Source organism: Equus caballus, chromosome 2 (assembly GCF_041296265.1).
Source record: "Equus caballus isolate H_3958 breed thoroughbred chromosome 2, TB-T2T, whole genome shotgun sequence".
NCBI lineage: Eukaryota > Metazoa > Chordata > Mammalia > Perissodactyla > Equidae > Equus > Equus caballus.
Genome location: NC_091685.1, coordinates 44,085,969 through 44,103,249, shown reverse-complemented (window position 1 = coordinate 44,103,249; position 17,281 = coordinate 44,085,969). Strand labels below are relative to the sequence as shown.

The window sequence follows — 17,281 nt, the reverse complement described above, 5'->3', positions numbered from 1 at the left end:
ATCCAGCATTTCAACACTGCAAATTCCTCAATTAAATATCAATAAACAAAGTCAATGCCAATAGCGAATATTTCTATCAAGTGTCCGCCTCGCCCCACAGTTAAAATCCTGTGAGGAACAGATTCAGGAAATCATTCAATTAAAGTGAGAAAACAGGGGCGGTCCCAAGGTTAGGCGAAGAGGGAAAGAGAACGAATTTAAAGCAAACATCTTCTAACAATCGCTAACTCTGGCCGAGTGTCTTTAAACGCGGTAACCCGACACCCCGCGGACCCTCCGGGGACCGCGGCGCCCCGGAGCCTGCGCCCGCTCGGCCGCACTCCCGCCGGCCCGGGCCCCCGGGGCGAGGAACAGCCGGCCAGAAAACCCGCGGCCGCGAAAACAAGTTCGCTCCACCCGGCCGGAGCGGCTGGGGGCCGAGCCGGGGGGGCGGCTGCGACGTCACCCCTGCCGCCCCTACTCCCGCCCGGGCCGTGGGGACCCCGGCCCCACAAAGGGGCACGAACCCCAAGTCTCAAAGGAGAAAGGGGAAGGGCCAGCCGCCGCCCCCGCCCTCCGCGACCGAGGCCGTCAGCCGCGCCCCCACCCGCCGGGATGACCGCGCGCGCCCCCGCCCCCGCGAAGACCGCGGCGCTGCCGCTCGCACCGCCCCTCCCCCACCGCCGAGCCGGCGCGAGCCCCCGCACCTCCCCCGTTCCGGCGGCCTCAAGTCCCGGAGACACCGCCTCCGCAGACCGGGCAGCCGCCGCTGAGCTCTATGGGGCTTGGAGTCCTCGAGGAGGGCTTTGTGCGGCTGAGCCGCGAAGTTGGGGACTACGACTCCCACAATGCCCCGCGCTCGCCCCCGCGCCACGCCCCCTCGCCGTTGGCTTCCAGTCGCCCCCAGACTACATTTCCCGACAGCCCTCACGGCTCTCCCGCCCTCCCTCCCGAGACACGAGCCCGAACTGGGCGTCAGGTCGGGGAGCCGGTCGGGTTCCCGCTCGCCGCCGCCGCCCCCCGCAGCGACTCTCCCGCTTCTCCCGCCGCGCCGGCCGCGGGAGCTGCATCGCCAACTCTGCTTGGCCGTGGAGCCGCCGGCCCCGGAGCACAGAGCCCGGGACGCGACACACCGAGCCCCCCATCACCTCCAGCCGGGGCGACCCCTCTCGGGTCCTCCCTCGCCCTGCGCGGCCGCCGGAGCCCCCAGTCCCGAGCGGCCTCGCGGCCCGGCGCCCGCATCCCGGCCCCTGCACTCCCGCAGCCGCCGCCCCTCACCCTGAACATGGACTCCGACTCCTGCGCCGCCGCCTTCCACCCGGAGGTGAGTGAGAGCTGCGCCCCGATCGCCCCCGACCACCCTCACCCCTCTCCTGCGCTCGCGGGAGCCCGACCCCCGCGGGCAGAGCGCCGCCCTCCCCTCCCCCAGCTTTCCCTCGCCGCTGCCCCCCCCCCCCGGCGCCCAGCCCCGCCCCCCATTCGGGCCCGCGCCCCGTCCTCCCGCCGGCCTTCGCCTCGGCGTCCTTTCCGCGGGCGTCCGCGTCCTGCCGGCGCCCCTTCCCCCCTGCCGCCGCGCCCACTCCTCCCCGGCCTCGCGTAGCCCCGGGACCTGTCTGCGCCCCCGGCCCCTCCCCACCGGCCTGACTTACCCCTTCCCCTCCCCCGGGGAGTCGGTCCGAGCCGCCGCCGCCCTGCGCTCCCGCCTCTCGGAGGACTCCCCCTCCCCCACCCCCTCCCGGAGGGGCTCGCGGTCCCCCTCTGACTGGGACTTCGCTCCGCAGGCCCCTGCCTGCTCCCCTAATCCCCCAGGCCGGGTGGGCTGCGCCCCGCCCCCTGACTCCCGCGCGGCCCGCGCGGCCCCCGCCCCCTCCGGCTCGGGGGTGCCTAGTCCTTGGGGGTCCTCCCCCTGCGGGGGCCGGAGCCATGCCCCCATCCCCGGCGCGCTCGCCTCCCCCTCCGGGGCCCCCGCCCCCCGCCCGCGGGCTCTGCTCGCCCCGCCTTTCTCCCTCCTTCCGGGGATCGGCCTTCGGTTCTCCGGGCCGGCCCCCCCTGGCGCTCCCGCCGCGTCCCCTGTCCCCTCCCGAGGCCCGCCGGGTCCGGGATGCGGGTCTGGTCGCGGGTGGATGGGGGAGGGGAGGCGGCGCCGGCCGCGCTCGCCCGCTGCGGTGCCGCCTCGGTGATTCGCGGGGCCTGCCAGCCCCCGACCCCGAATCCTGCCCTCCTTCCCGCGCCCCCTCCCTTGCGGGATGGGCCCCGCACCTTCCGGGGCCGAGTGTCGGCGGGGGGCGGTTTCCGCGGGGGGCGGGAGGGCGGGGAGGGGACCGCACCGCCATCTGCTTTTCCTAAAGGCGGCCGGGGCGGCGCTGCGGGCGGGGTGGGGGCGCGCGGGTCCCCCGCCCCGGGCCGCGGGCGCCGCCGCCTTCCGTTCTGCGTCGGGGCTCCTGACCCACTTCTGCACGTTCCCCGCCGAAATAAAAGTTCTCCCTGAGAGTTTGAGGGCCGAGGGCTGCGGGCCTCGCACCCTGGCCGGAGGGAGGGCGACAGTTCTTCCCGGGGGTGGGTGCAGGATTTCTCGAGCACAGGAGACGCTGGGTACCGCGCTGCGCATAGTGCTCCGCTAACCTGCGCACCCCTCGGGGTCTCAGCGCCCGACGGGTGGGGGTAGAAGGTGGTTTGTTATAACCAAGTTGAGAAAGTTAGAAGTGGAGCCCTTGCAAGGAAACCTGCAGCCAGCACGCCGGTGCCGCTTGGCTCACTGGGCTCGTCTGTCCTTGGGAGGGGCTGGGCTAGGCGGGCCCAGGAGTCCACCCCCCACCCCCCCTTCTCCTCCCCTGCTATCACTCTAGCAGGGCGATGGGGCCCTAGGCTCTGGAAGTGTTAGCTGAGCATGTAAGGATGGGGTTGAGGTGGGTGATAAATGCTTAAAAAAAACCTCAGTAAATATGCTAGTCGAATAAGCCGAAATAAAGCACGGTTGTTTTGCTCAGTAGCAAATAAGGGCTCTTTCTCCCGGAGCTGCTCTCCTACTCAGGAGAAAATCCATTCTTGTCGAGGGTGTTTCCAGATTGACTGACAGGACACGCAAGCCAAAACCTCCAGTACTTCATCTTCAACCTGCAAATAAGACTAGCAGGAGTGTTTCTGGCTTGTTCTGAGTGGGGGAACATTGGGGTGCCTGGCCCCCTGGAGGTTGGAGCAGTGGAGGGACCAGCAGGAAGTGCCTCCTGGAGAAGAGAGGGCGGTAGGAGGTGGGGGCGGTCAGGCAGATTCAGTTGCAGGGTCCCAGGCTCAGGGAGCTCTGAAGGTAAGAAGTAGCTGACTTTTGAAATCACCTAAAATACTTTAGTTTCAGCTGCAGCAGGAGTTTGTTTTCAAAATGGAAAATCTGTAGCAAGAAAAGTGGTCATTAGAGCCCTGGATAGGCCTGCAGAAACTGATAGATAATGTCAGAAAATGCCACATGAGTGCTAAGAAATAGACTTTTGTACAAGCTTTTATATCCTAACCAGTTTCCCAGTATTCTTTGCATAACGTTATAATACTCTCTTTTAAGCTTCTGAAAACAGTGTTATTTCTTGACCTGAGCTTACCTTATCTTGTTTCTAGAATGTTTGCAGATCTAGCAGTATGTTTTGAGTGGTTGACATTAAAAGCTCCAGCTTGTTTAGCTTTGTTTCTGCCATTCCAGCTACAAATGTCTCCTTTCAACCACACTCTGTTTTCTCATCCACTAACAGGAGTACTCCCCCAGTTACAAGAGGCGCAGGACAGTGGAGGATTTCAACAAATTCTGCACCTTTGTCTTGGCCTATGCTGGCTACATCCCTTATCCGAAGGAGGTAACCTTCAGCACTTCTGAGACCTTTCTTGCTGGCAGTGAAACCAAAGTGTCTCATAGGCAGTGGGGTCTGGAAGGGTTGTGCAGGAGGACTTCAGACAATAGTCAAGCAGAAATCCTTCTTGGAAACTTAGACCAGCCTGGGAAGGGGTTCCTAAAACTCAGAAAATACAGGCTGGGGGCCAGCTCGGTGGCACAGTGGTTAAGTTCGCCCACTGTACTTTGGCAGCCCGGGGTTCGCTGGTTTGGATCCTGGGTGCGGGCCTATGCACTACTTACCAAGTCATACCGTGGCAGGCATCCCATGTATAAAATAGGAGAAGATGGGCATGAATATTAGCTCAGGGCTAATGTTCCTCAGCAAAAAAAGAGGAGGATTGGCAGTGGATGTTAGGTCAGGGCTAATCTTCCTCAAAAAAAAAAAAAAAAAGAAAGAAAATGCAGGCTTGTCCAGAAAAGATTTAATAAACTTTCAAAGTTTGCCTGCAGATAACGTATTTGATATCTGTCTGCTCTTAATGTCCAGTACTTATTGAGTGCTTTCTAAATGGCCAGGCGCTGTTCTTGGCGCTTATCTGATGTGAAGTAGGTGCTATTATTTATCCCTGTTTTAAAGATGGGGGCACAGGGTCACAGAGAGGGAGCTGTGAGGCACAGTGGTGGAGCCTGGAGTTCAGCCAGGTGGTTGGCGGGTCCACCCAGCTGTGCTTGGCAAGCAGCCTCCTGGTGGTTGTGCATGTCGTATTAGAGGATCTTCAGAGACTCGTGGCCCAAATCCCACGTAGTTTAAGGGAAGTTTTTTCCTTGCTAAGAAATGGGCAGAACTGTGACCAGCACTGCCATGGTGCTCTAACTTCACGAGCCTCATTCATATTGTATGAGGCTGAAAAGAAAGGAATCCTAGGCGGCCACGTGCAGCATAGGTTTATCATTCCCACCGCCGTCTAGGTGGGTGATGCTTGCTTCGTGCCACACAGAATGTTGCTACCATTGCGAATAAAATGCGTGAATGATCTGAAGGAACCACAGAGTTTAGCTCACTGCTTTGGGGTAATAGTTACCAATTTTGATTTTGCAATAGTTTGTGATGTCTCTGTTTTTGAAAAAGTATCAGAACATTCTCAAAACTAATGTAAATTGCCTTAATTAAAAAAATACATCCTTTGGAAGGACAATTGGAGGGGAGATTTTACAGTTGTGGAAAGATAAGAGGGTTTGAGAGGGTGTCTTGGGCACTCTTTTCGCAAATACTTATTGAATGTTGATTGAGTTTCTGGCTCTGGGCCGCGGGCTGAGGGTTCAGCAAGGGTAGGAGTTTTGCCCCTCGTGGGTTCACATTCTGTCTGGAAGGTCACAGTAGGGTACTAATGACATCGTTCCTAAGGAATAATGCTCATGAGAGCTGGGAAGCTCAAGGTTGTGCGAGGGCACGTCTGTCTGCAGGCCTGACCTGGCCGGGGCTGCCTGCGGAAGCTCTGCTCGGGACCAGCTCTTGTTGCCGGGGAATGGTCTAAATAATCGGAACCCGCCACCTTTGCCTCTGTCCTTTCAGGAACTCCCTTTGAGGAGCAGCCCCAGCCCTGCCAACAGCACCGCTGGTACCATTGACAGCGACGGCTGGGACACTTCTTTCACTGACATCTCATCCGCGGTGCCCTTGCCAGTCTCTGACCGCTGCTTTGGCCACCTGCAGCCCACCCTCCTGCAGCGAGCCAAGCCTAGTAACTTCCTGCTGGACAGAAAGAAGACTGACAAACTGAAGAAGAAGAAGAAGAGGAAGCGAAGGGACAGTGACGTGCCCGTGAAGGAGGGGTACATGGGGAGCTTAATGAAGCTGGAAGCTGCTGATGCATATGTAGAGACCCCCACGAGTCCCACCCTGCAGGATATCCCCCAGCCCCCCGGTGACCCCTGCTCGGGCTGGGACTCCGACACGCCTTCCAGTGGATCTTGTGCCACGGTGTCTCCTGATCAGGTCAAAGAAATAAAAACTGAAGGCAAACGGACTATTGTCCGGCAGGGAAAGCAGGTGGTGTTCCGGGACGAGGACAGCACCGGCAATGATGAGGACATAATGGTGGACTCAGGTGAGTGGTACCTGAAGTACGGCCACGCTGTTGGCTGGTAGTCAGAAGAGAGGTGATTGTAAGCAGGGTCTCAGCGGTCCCTTCCGTAGAGTGTGACAGCAGAGTGTGCCCCCCTATGTCTAGGGAGAAGGGTACAAGAATCGGGGCACTGAGATGTTAGGAAGGAGAGATTGCAGCTAGAAACAGCTGAGATTCCAAGACAGACCTCAAAATAGAAAAATAATGTAGCTCATAAGTAAATATCTCACGGGTAATTCCTGATACTACGTGTTTTAGTGCCCTTTGTCGTGCATTTACAGCATTTTCAGAGAGGGCAGTATCGGACGTAAGTGAAAGTTGAAATCAGTTTCATTTGTTGAGGATCAGGTCTCAGTGCAGCTCAGCTGCTCTCTCCCGTTGGAGAGTGGCCCTCCTGGTGGAGAGGGATCCTGGTGGAGAGGGATCTTGAAAAGTTTTTTCCCTCTTGTTATGTGTTTCTCTTCTTTCAGATGATGACTCCTGGGACCTTGTCACCTGCTTCTGTATGAAGCCATTTGCTGGCCGCCCCATGATAGAGTGTAATGAGTGCCATACTTGGATTCACCTGTCCTGTGCGAAAATCCGGAAATCCAATGTTCCGGAAGTGTTTGTCTGCCAAAAGTGCCGGGACTCCAAGTTTGACATCCGCCGTTCCAACCGTTCCCGAATGGGCTCCCGGAAGCTGTTTCTGGACTGACTGCTGGCGAGCAAAGAGACTGTGGATGAGGAATCGGAAGGGACAGTGGGCTTTTTGGCCCCTCTCTTAGTTGAGCACAGAACTCTCAGCTCTGGTGCGGGCAGACCCCTGCCATTCAGGTGCCTAAGCAAAAGGACAGGCTGTCCAAGGTATAAACTGTACATAGCCAGTGACTGAATAAATCCTTGTTGGCCAAAGCTGCTGCTGGAGCTGTGTTCTCTGCAGTGGAGGTGGACTAAACACCCAAGTGCAGTGGGTTTGGCTCAGCTGAACATGAGGGTACATGGTAGTTGTGAATTCTTGCTCTCATTGTTAACCAACTCCCGTCGATTGGAACAAGTGCTAGCTGTTACTCCTGCTTCCTCTGTGTTGGGAGAGGAGGTGTTCAGTTTCCCTGGCCTGTTAATGAACAGCCATACTTGTAAGCTTTTTCTCAAGTCTAAGTCTTTTACCATAAGTGTCCGTACAGCAACCATCAAAGCTGCCCCTGCCTTTGTGGTCTCCCGTCTCCCCTGCCTCAGTGGCTGCCTGCTGGAGTTCTCTGCTCTCCCTCTGAGAGGAGCCCCAGGGCGGTGGGCTGGCTAGTGATCCCTAGGTTTCCTTCTGTTTGTTAAAAGGGACAGTATATGGCCACTTCTCTGTGGAAAGGGGGTTGGTTGGGGGGTTGAGAGGTAGCCTGTGTTCATAACTCAGTTTCCTGTTTTGCACGATGTAAAAAAACCTGTCTTTTTGCACGATATAGCCAAAAGTATTGGCAGAGTTCTGCCTTGGTGCCCTTTCTCTCCAGTTGGCATTTGAGGTCCTGGGGGTGCCCAGGCAAAGTGTTTTCAAGCGAGGGGGCACTTAGATTCTCTCCTTGTCTCTTCCCCTTACCTTGTTCCAGTAGCAACATAAAGGTTAGGCAATCACTGGGGAATGGCGTTCCTCTACATAATGGGGTAAAGAAAAATTGGGAGGAAGCCTCTCCCATGGGTGATTCTTAGTATGCCCTCATACAGGCTGGCCTGCTGGTTCCACAGGGCAAGGTTAGGACTTGAAGCCTTTTCTTTGTTTGAATTGGTGAGTGAGTGATACAGTAACGTTGGCCTCCAGGAATATCCCACTGAATTGTGCAGAGTTCCTTAAATCTGAACTAGGACCCTGGATTGAGGAGACCCCTACGCAGGTCAGCTCTGGAGAAGCCGGGGAGTTTGCACCTGAAGCCCCTGCAGGGCCCTGCTCGGGGGCCGTGAACCCTGGGATCCTGGTGGTTTCCAGAGTTCCAAGGAGAGGAGGGCTTCAGTGCTCTCCGAAATTGACATGACTTTTTAGCAGTTCAAATACTTGTTCTCAAAAATGTTTTTTTTGTAAATCGATGGATGTGTTTTCATAAACGTTTCTTGTAAAGCATGAAAAGGGAAAAATGGCCAGGTTAGTCATATTTATTTACTGCAGGATGGACCCCTAGTCTCTCTGCCAGGGCCTTCTCCACAGGGCTCACTTGTGTGGGGCCACCAGGCGGACTCCGTCCACATTCTCTCACTGAAGCACCAAGGGGGTTGAACTGTATTTGGCTCCTTGGAGCCCATATTTTGTCGTTGTATCTTTCATGCTTGACCAGCCAACTGCCTTTTTTTTTTTTTAAATTCTGTGTTTATATTAACAGAAAAATAGAAATAGTTTCTGAAACCCAGTTTATTGTGAAGATCCCCAAGGGAGAAGTTCTGCTATAGAGAAAAATAGTGAGAAGCTGGCTTAGAAACAACCTTCTCCCCAGACAACTGTCTGGCTCTGACGAGGGCAAACATCCAGGAAAAGCTGGAGAGGAATTTGCCAAAGATCTGCCCCTGACATTGCCTGTCCAGTGTCTTCACCGTGAGAATAGCCAAAGTTCCAAAGTGTTTTTCTCCTTTTCAAAAAAAAATTCCACAAGGTTTTAAAAGTGCGTTTAAGAGTACGTGTGATTTTCGGGTGGAAATGCCAGCGCTGGCGGCTGCTGCATTGCTCTTAGAAGGTGCGGTGCCTGGTGACGCCTCTGCAAGGCATCGGATAATCATCTCGATTTCTGTTTCCTTCGTTTTCTTTTGTCCTTCTACCAGATCTATCCCTGGGGGTGGTGTCTAAGAAGTCAGGACACCTTGGTTTTGTGTTCCATTGAGCTGGGCAGCTGCAATCAGCTTTATGCAAATTAGGCATGGCCCGTCTAGGGGCTCCTGGTTGGTGGCTAATGAAGTGAGGGGAGAGAAAGATGTCACCCCAAATGTAGGCCCCTCCCATTGGCTTTGGCCCGGCCAGACACTTAACATCGTTTACATGGTTCTGTGTAATGAAGTTTATGTGTATAAAGCGAAGCTGTTTCTGTGAAACTGTATATTTTGTAAATAAATATATTGCTACTTTGAGATTCATGTCTGGCTTGAGGTGTTTGTGCTGTTTGCTGAAGGACAATTGTGTGTTTCTCCCTTCATCACCGCCCCCAAACCATGGTTACATGAAGACTTGGGAAGTTAAAGTCTGAGTGTGGTTTAGCAGGATGAAAAATGCCCACAGCCCCTAATATATCTTTCCAGTAAATTCTCCAGAAACAAATCACAGTATGAATAGACAGGAATAGCTTTCACAATTTCTTCATGAAATTGTGGATTAGCTTAAACCCCAGTGAGTACCTGCTTTGTAAAGCTGCAGCCTCCTCTGAGCTGTAAGCAGGACTGAGATCTCTCTAGGGTGCTCATTCCACCCCTTTACAGTTGGGGCTCCCAGGGGCCTGAGGCTGTTCTGTCAATCAGCTATGTCTGCCTAACTCGGACCAACTAGTGGTCAACTAGTACTTCCTCCAGAGACATTCAAGCAGCCAGAATCTACCTATCGACACCTTGAAATCTTGAAAATACTGGCCAAGTTGGGCGTTGAGCGTTACTCTGGTTTCCAGTTCTCCAAGGTTGTTGGTGGGTGTGATACTGGGGGCCCCAAAGCAAGGAGGGGAGGGCTACGAGCTTCAGTGAACCGGGGTGAAACTTGCACCGGCCAGCCCTGTTGGGAGTGTCGGGCCTGAGTTGGGCCCGAGAGCACCCTTTCATGTGGCACCCAGAGCTCGCCCGACTCTGGAGCAACGCGGGTCGGGGGCACCGCATGAGATACTGGCCCTGGAGCAGAGCCAGGCCAGCCTGCACCTCCTGGCGACCCGGCAGGCCCCGCCCTTTCCACAGGCCCCGTCCATTCAGGGCCCCGCAGGCCACACCCACCTTATGCCCCGCCGCCCGGCCGGCCCCGCCCCGCCCGCAGGCCCCGCAGCCGCCATCTTTGTTAGGGGCGGCCGGGCCTGGCGTGTGGAGATGCCGAAGTCGTGCGCGGCCCGGCAGTGCTGCAACCGCTACAGCAACCGCAAGAAGCAGCTCACCTTCCATCGGTGAGGCGCGGGGCGCGGGGGCGCGAGGCCCTGCCCGCTTCACCCGGGCCGCCCGCCTGCGGCCCCCGCCGGAGCCCGAGGCCTGGTGCACCGGGCGGGCCGAGGGCGTGCGGCCGAGCCTTCGCGGGGGGGCGGCGGCCCGGGGGCCGGCGGGGTCACGGGCGGCGAAGCCTGGCGCCGCCTCGGCCGGCCGGGGCGCGTGAGGAGACGGTCGAGGGGCGCATGGCCTCCTGCCGCCGGCCAGGCAAGCGCGTGCGAGGGGGCGGTGGGCCGGCCCTGCTGCGAGCTCGGGTCTCGGCTCTTTCCCCGGCAGAGCGCACCTAGCACCTAGCACCGCGCAGTTACTGAGTGCTCGTCCCCTCCAGGTCCCAGGGCCTTTATCTTGTCCACAGAGGCAGCCTGAGACGCAGTAGGTGTCCAGTATTTGCTGAATGCATTTGCTGAATGAATGGGAGACGGTGACGGCTGTCGCGTTTGCGGTGCCCTCTGCAGGCCTCCTGTCGTGAGGGAAGCGTGGAGTGGCGGAGGGAGGACGGCCCCGTGGGCGGGGAGTGGGGCCGGGCGCGCTGCGGCCGCGGGAGTCCGGGGAGGACGGCGGGGTTTTGGAGTCCGTCCCTGGCTGTCCCAGCAGAGCTCGTCCGTGGGGCCCGTTGAATGTTGCCCGCTCCCGTCAAGGTGGCAGCCACTGCCCGTTTCACTGTCCCCTTTCGAGCACCACTCCAAAGGGCTGCTGCGCTCCTTGTCTGCGCCGCCTCTCCTCCTCTCATCATTGTCTTTTGCAAAGTGAACGTTTCTGTTGAAGTACTGTAGCACACTTTCAGAAGAGTGCGCGGCCGTCAGTGCACAGCCCAGCCGGTCTAACGCAGTGAACGCCCCATGTGACTGCCATGAGTTAGAACATACTAGCCCCAGGAGACCCCCAACCGCATCCCCGCCTCAGCCCCTCGTCCTTCAACGTCCCCAAGGGTAACTTATATCCTGCTGTCCGTCAGAGTGGATTGCTTTGGCCTATTTTGAACTTTACGTGAATGGATTCACACAGTGTGTGCTTTTCTCTGTCTTTTGCTCACCATTATGTTGATGAGAGTCATCCTTGTTGCACGCAGCAGCAGTTCGTTCCTTTTCATTGCTGTGTAGTATTCCACTGAAGGTATGCACCAGAATTGGTTTGTCATACAGTTGAAGCGCCTCGGGATGCCTCTGCTTTTTGCCATTACAAGCACATCGCTCTGGACATCTTTGCTGGGATGAGTCTTCTGGTGCATGCACCTGTACTTTTTGGTCGGGTATGCACCTGGTGGTGGAGTCGCCCCTGGTTCTCTCTCTCTTTTTTTTTTTTTTTGTTTTTTTGGAGGAAGATTAGCCCTCAGCTAACTACTGCCAGTCCTCCTCTTTTTGCTGAGGAAGCCTGGCCCTGAGCTCACATCCGTGCCCATCTTCCTCTAGTTTATACGTGGGACGCCTACCACAGCATGGCTGCCAAGCAGTGCCGTGTCTGCACCCGGGATCCGAACCAGCGAACCCCGGGCCGCCGAGAAGTGGAACGTGCAAACTTAACCGCTGTGCCACCGGGCCGGCCCCCATCCTGGTTCTCTCTTGAACCCATTCCAGTCAGACTCTTGCCTCCACCACTCCCACAAAAGAGGTCTGCCAAGTCCCCAGGGGCCCTTATGGTGCCCACTGCAGTGGTCTGTCCTCATCTGAATTGACCTCTCTGCAGCATTTGACACACTGACCACTGACCCCTTGAGACTCTCCGACTTGGCTTCTAGGACACTTCCTGGCCTCTTCCTTTGTCACAGTGTCCCTTCTCAGTCTCCTTTGCTGGATCCTCCTTATTTACAACACCAGACGCTGGAGCATTTTGGGGTGAGGGGCATGGCTCTGTGTTGTCCCCGTCCACACTTGCTCCCCAGGGCTCCGATCTCACCCAGGCTTATGGCTTTACCACCCTTTATGCAGGGACAGTCCCCACATTGACATTTCCTGACATGTGTATCCACCTGCCACTCCACTCCAGCACTTGGGCATCTACGAGTCACCTCAGGGTCTGCCCCGGTGGCCTAGTGGTTAAGTTTGGCGGCCCAGGTTTGGTTCCTGCGCGCAGACCTACACCACACGTCTGTCAGTAGTGGCCATGCTCTGGTGGCAGCTCACATACAAAAAGAGGAAGACTGGCAGTGGATGCTAGCTCAGGGCCAATCTTCCTCAGTAGAAAAAAAAATCGAATGTATAAAACCAAACTTCCAATCCCCAAACCTTCCCTTCCTACAGCCCCACTTTGCCCCCCAATCTTAATACAGGAAACTCCTTCCTTCTCTCTTTATTTCATGGCCCACAGGCAAACCTTATTACGTGGTTTTCAAATTATATCCCAGATCTCCTGGCTCATTATCCGCTCCTGCTGACACCCTGGTCGCAGCCACCAGGTGCCCTCCTATGGCAGCCAGGGTGGACGCGGTCCGTCACCCTCTGCCCGGAGCCTCCAGGGACTCCCCATCTGCCCAAGGCCCGCATCCTGTGGTCCCCACCCCTCCTCTTGCTCTGTCTCAGCCCAGCCTGCCTGTGACCATTCCTCGCACACGTGGGGCAAGCTCCTGCCAGAGAGCCTCTGCTCTCTTCCTTCTGATACCCACACAGCCTGCTCTCCCACTTCCCGCAGCCTCTGCTCAAACGTCACCTCTCAGGTGACCTTCCCTGACCATTCCCTACTCCTTATTCCTACGCAGTCTACATCTGGTCTACCGTCTGTCTCCCCGTTCTGGAATGCAGGCTCCGCGAGGGCGGGCTGTCTTCCTCACTCCCACATCCCACCACCAAGAGCAGGGCCAGGCTCCTGACTAACGAACGAAACCCCACCTGGCAGACATAGCTTCGGAAACAGCTCGCTTGGGCCCTTTGGCCACATTCATAGTCTCAAGTTTCCTACTAAGGATGCTGTAAACAGCCATGACAGAAGCTCCCAGAAATCAGATGCGGTGGTTGAATTTTCCACGCTGTCCAGTAAAATACTGTGTGGTGATGTGAAAATTCCACGGGACTCGGAAGTGCTGCCTTGGGCGTTGCGGATTCCCTCACGTCTGCTTCCTTGCCCCTCAGGTTCCCGTTCAGCCGCCCGGAGCTGCTGAAGGAATGGGTGCTGAACATCGGCCGCGGCAACTTCAAGCCCAAGCAGCACACGGTCATCTGCTCCGAGCACTTCCGACCCGAGTGCTTCAGCGCCTTCGGGAACCGCAAGAACCTGAAGCACAACGCCGTGCCCACGGAGTTCGCCTTCCAGGAGCCAGCGCAGGTGGACACACTGCTGTCTTTCTCCCCAGATCCCGCCTGCCTGGGGGGGGGGTGGTGTTTGCGGGGCGGGCAGCACTGTCGAGCCTCTGGTTCCGAGCCCAGCCGGCCCTGCCGGCCATGACCCTCACTGGAGGGAAGTCGCAGTTTAAAGCCACTTTAAAAATAAATCACGCTTCACAGCTGGATGCCGTTGAAGCGGCTGAGTGGCGAGTGTGCCGGGAGCCTGGGCCTTGATGCATTTCACTTCTGCTGGGCCTCCTGCGGGCTCAAGGCCACGCGGCGAAGACCTTCCCAGCGGAAGGCAGCCGGCTGTGGTGCGTTGAGACTTTGTCCTGTCCTTCCTGGTAGCCGGCCGGGGCTTGGGAGCGTGTAGTCCAGACACTGTGCCGCTGCCACTCTGCAGGTCTCCACTCAAGTGCTCCGTGTGCCGCGCGTGCCAGCTGAGGGCTCTCTCCAGGGCACGGAAGGACGGGGCAGGTGGAGTGCTGGGGGGAGACGGGCCAGTGCGGGCAGAGGTGGGAGGGATTGGGGCACACTCAGGAACAGCATCGGCTCAGGCTGCTTGCAGAGGCCAGACGGTTGGACAAGCTGTGGGTTTTTGGGTGAGGGTTGTGGCTTTGGAAGGCTCCCTCTGGCTGGAAGCTGGTTTGGAGGCCACTGTGGTGTCCCAGGTGAGTGCAGCCATGTGGCCTGAGCTGGTGGTGAGTGTGGTGAGGAGAGGTGCAGAGTGGATGGACTTTGCAGAGCTGGGGGGTTGAGAGGGAGGTGGTCAGGGAGAGCAGGCTCGCTGAGCCCCTGCAGGGTGGGCTTCCCTGATTCCCTGAGGAGTTTGGTCCTGTGCATGGCGAGTTAGGCTTCCCAGGGGGACACTGAGGTAGGTGTGTCTTGGGGGGCAGGATGTGTGGATTTGGCTCCGGAGAGAGTTCACGGGCACTTGGATGTGGAAGCCGTGAGGGGGATTATATTGAATTTCATAAATCCTAAAGGTGTAGCGAGTCCCAGAGTGTGGGCTCCACAGCGGGGCACCCGTCTGAACCTGGAAGGCAGAGTGCTGGTGGGACAAACCCAAGGCTGCCAAAGCCCTGTGGTAGTCTGATTTTATTGGGAAAGAGAGAGAAGGGAGCTGGTGGAAACAGGAGTTGAGTTACAGGGTGTGAGGAAGGACAGGCAGCCATTTGTGAGCAGACGCGCCCAGAACGCCCTGCGTCAGGGCCTCTGCCCATTGATCTTTCCCAGACACCCTCACGCTTGTGGCCTTACCTCCAAGTCCGTGTTCACGTGTCCTCTAGGAGGGCCCACCCCACCTGTTTCCACCGCCCTTGCTGGCCCTTGCCTCCCTCCTGCTGTCGGTCTTTCTAGCACCTCACCCGTCCCGCTGCGCCGCTCTCGGTGTCCCCCTTGTTTGGTCTTCTCCCTCCAGTGTAAGCGCACGGGGACGGGCCGTCTCACGGCTTCGTTCCAGCCCGCGCAGCGTTGCCTGGCATGCTACTCAGCCATAGGCCAGGCAGCCTCTGGTCTGGAGCTGCTGAATGCATGTTTGGTTTGTTGTTGTTTTAACACGGAAGGCCTTTTAGTTTTACTTTATATACGTGTTTTTTTTAAATTGTATTTTATTGTGGAAAGAACATTTAACACAAGATCTACCCTCTTTGCAGGCTCTCAAGTGTACACAGGGCAGCATTGTGGATGGTAGGCACGACGTTGTACGGCAGGTTCTGGAACGTCCTCCTCTCTCTGAGCTGAAGCTCTCTGCCCACTGATTAGTGCCCCCCACCGCCCCCGCGCACGTTTGTGAATAGAGCCGTTTGATCACTTCCACCTTCAGCATCTGTGGTGAAGTGTTTGCCCCTGAAGGAGGAGATTCGTCTGATCTCTGGGGGACATTTGTGACCTTGCTCCTTAGTGCTTCCAGCCCCCCGGGCAGGGAGAAGTTGATTCTGGCCCTGTAGCCTTGGCCCCGCTCCGGGGCTGCCTGGGCACCGCAGGCTCTGAGTCAGAGGTTTTCTACTATGTGGCTGCCATTCATTGAGCAAAATGAGTCACCTGCTGTGTGCCTAGAAGAATGCCAGGCCCTGTGGTGACACGTATGAATTAGGTCCCTGGCTTCATAGGGACTTGTTCATGGGCCTCTAACCCAAGATGTGGGAAGATCTTTGGAAAAGAACAGCAGCTGGGTCTCCGGGTTTAACCGGACAAAGATGGGGCTGAGCAAGGGGGCAGAGCTGCCCGAGACCCAGTACCTGGCCGTGGGGTTCTCGGGGGCGCACGTTGCCCACTCGCCCCGTCTCCAGTAGCGCCGTGTCTCTTGCAGCTGGTGAAGGAGAGCACAGCCCCTGACAGCCAGTGCGGAAATGCCGACTCTGAGGAGGTGAGTCTGCTCTGGCGCTCACGGGCCTTCGGACTTAGGCTGTGAGATGGAGACTGAGCAGCGTCACCTGCCTGCCAGGCTGGCAGCTGGGGGCTTGTCGTGCTTTCTCGTCAGCTAGGGTTTTGGATTCTCTCTTTTCCTAGAAAAGGGAAAGCAGAAGCCTCTCTGTTCAATATCAAGCAGCGGTAGCTGCTTACAAGGCCGGCTCGCGCCCTGTTCTCAGGGGCTGGTCCTAGGCCTGTGGAGGAGGAGGCTGGCTGTTTCTGCTGGTCCCCTGGCAGCGGCCACCGCCCGGAACACCGGAACAGTGCGCAGGGATTACTGGTGGGATAGACAAGGAGCAGCTGTCTGTGCTGCTCAGCTGCCTGCCTCTGCCCTTCGCAGGTCGTGTCCAGGGTGGGGGCCGGGGAACGCGGCCCAGGCAGGAAGGCGGACACTGCGCTGGAAGCGCTGCAGCTGCCCCCAAGTGCCCGACGCCCTGGAGAGCAGGTAAGGTGCTGGGCTGGCATGGAGGCGCGGTGTGGTTGGCTGGTCTCGGCACGAGGGGATTCGCTGCAAATAAAAATGAAGAAAACTGGTGCTGAGACCACAAGGACCGTGGCATGGAGCCCCGAGTCCAGACCCTCCTGATGGAATGAGCTGCGACCCGGCGGGTCTGGCTTTCAGGAGAGCTGCTGGGAGTGAGTGCTGCCGCGGGGCAGGGCTGAGCGCGGAGCCACGCTGCCCTCTGGCCCTCCAGAGCCTTGGCCTCTGGGCGCTCCTAATCTCTCCCTCCTCAGGTCCTGCCACACAGACCAGAAGCAACCAAGGCCCCCAGTCAGCCGGCCAGCCCTACAGGTCTGAGAAGGGCCCTCCCCGCACAGCCATCGGATCACAGCTATGCCCTTTTGGACTTAAATGCTCTAAAAAAGAAACTCTTCCTCACTCTGAAGGAAAACGAAAAGCTCCGAAAGCGCTTGAAGGCCCAGAGGCTGGTGATGCGGAGGATGTCCAGCCGCCTCCGCGCCCACAGAGCCGGGCAGGCAGGTCTCCAGGGGACTCCAGAGCAGCAGAGCTGAGCCAGACAGCCGGGCTTTCTGCGCGGAGCGTCTGGGAGGTGGGGCACTGGTTTCAGGACTCTGGCCGTGGACCTTTCAATCCTGCTCCTGCCACTCAAAATGGCAGTGAGGCATGCCAGCCCCCGGTGAGGATTCCAACGCCATCTTGGGTGGTTTAGTGGCATCAGGCCGGGAGTGGGTGGGGCTGTGAGCATGACAGCTTAGGCCGCCCCGAGGTGGCAGCCTCAGCTGTCCTTTCAGCACAAGCTGGGCGAGCATCTTTGGAGCCATGGTGTGGCAGACACCCCCCCCCCCCCCCGCCCAACAGGGAGGAAGCACATTTCCTTGAGGGGCAGCTTGGTCCAGGGACAGACTCAGTGCATGGGGTCACCCCCACCCCCCTCACGAGAGCCAGTGATGGCAGTGAGTGGTCCCCCCCATCGCCTGGATGGCTGGCTCGCTCAGGGGCTCAGACTGGCCTCTGTTCTAAGGAGTGCCTCCTTTCCAGCCTGGTTTGAGTGAACGATGCAATAAAGTGTCTTCCCACACTGCAGTTTTTTCTCTTTTATTTACAAGCAAGC

General features: G+C 57.7%; 2 protein-coding genes across 5 annotated transcripts; both read left to right on the top strand.

Moving 5' to 3' along the window:
- The first annotated feature begins 618 nt into the window (after positions 1-618).
- Positions 619-9,000, top strand: PHF13 (PHD finger protein 13). Its single transcript, XM_023635869.2, has 4 exons — positions 619-1,303; positions 3,717-3,818; positions 5,370-5,904; positions 6,393-9,000. Exons 1-4 carry the CDS (start codon positions 758-760, stop codon positions 6,617-6,619), a joined length of 1,410 nt encoding a protein of 469 aa, XP_023491637.2. The 5' UTR covers positions 619-757; the 3' UTR covers positions 6,620-9,000.
- An 867-nt stretch (positions 9,001-9,867) lies between these two features.
- On the top strand, positions 9,868-17,253 carry THAP3 (THAP domain containing 3). Of its 4 annotated transcripts, XM_023635870.2 has the most exons (6): positions 9,869-10,004; positions 13,104-13,296; positions 15,607-15,663; positions 16,048-16,152; positions 16,443-16,500; positions 16,596-17,253. In XM_023635870.2, the coding sequence occupies exons 1-6, from the start codon at positions 9,931-9,933 to the stop codon at positions 16,877-16,879; spliced, it is 771 nt and encodes a 256-aa protein (XP_023491638.2). In that variant the 5' UTR covers positions 9,869-9,930; the 3' UTR covers positions 16,880-17,253. The 4 variants fall into 4 exon arrangements, with proteins under 4 accessions (XP_070110011.1, XP_023491638.2, XP_070109998.1 ...); XM_070253897.1 differs by lacking the exon at positions 15,607-15,663; XM_023635871.2 differs by having other exon boundaries at positions 16,443-17,253.
- Positions 17,254-17,281: the final 28 nt, after the last annotated feature.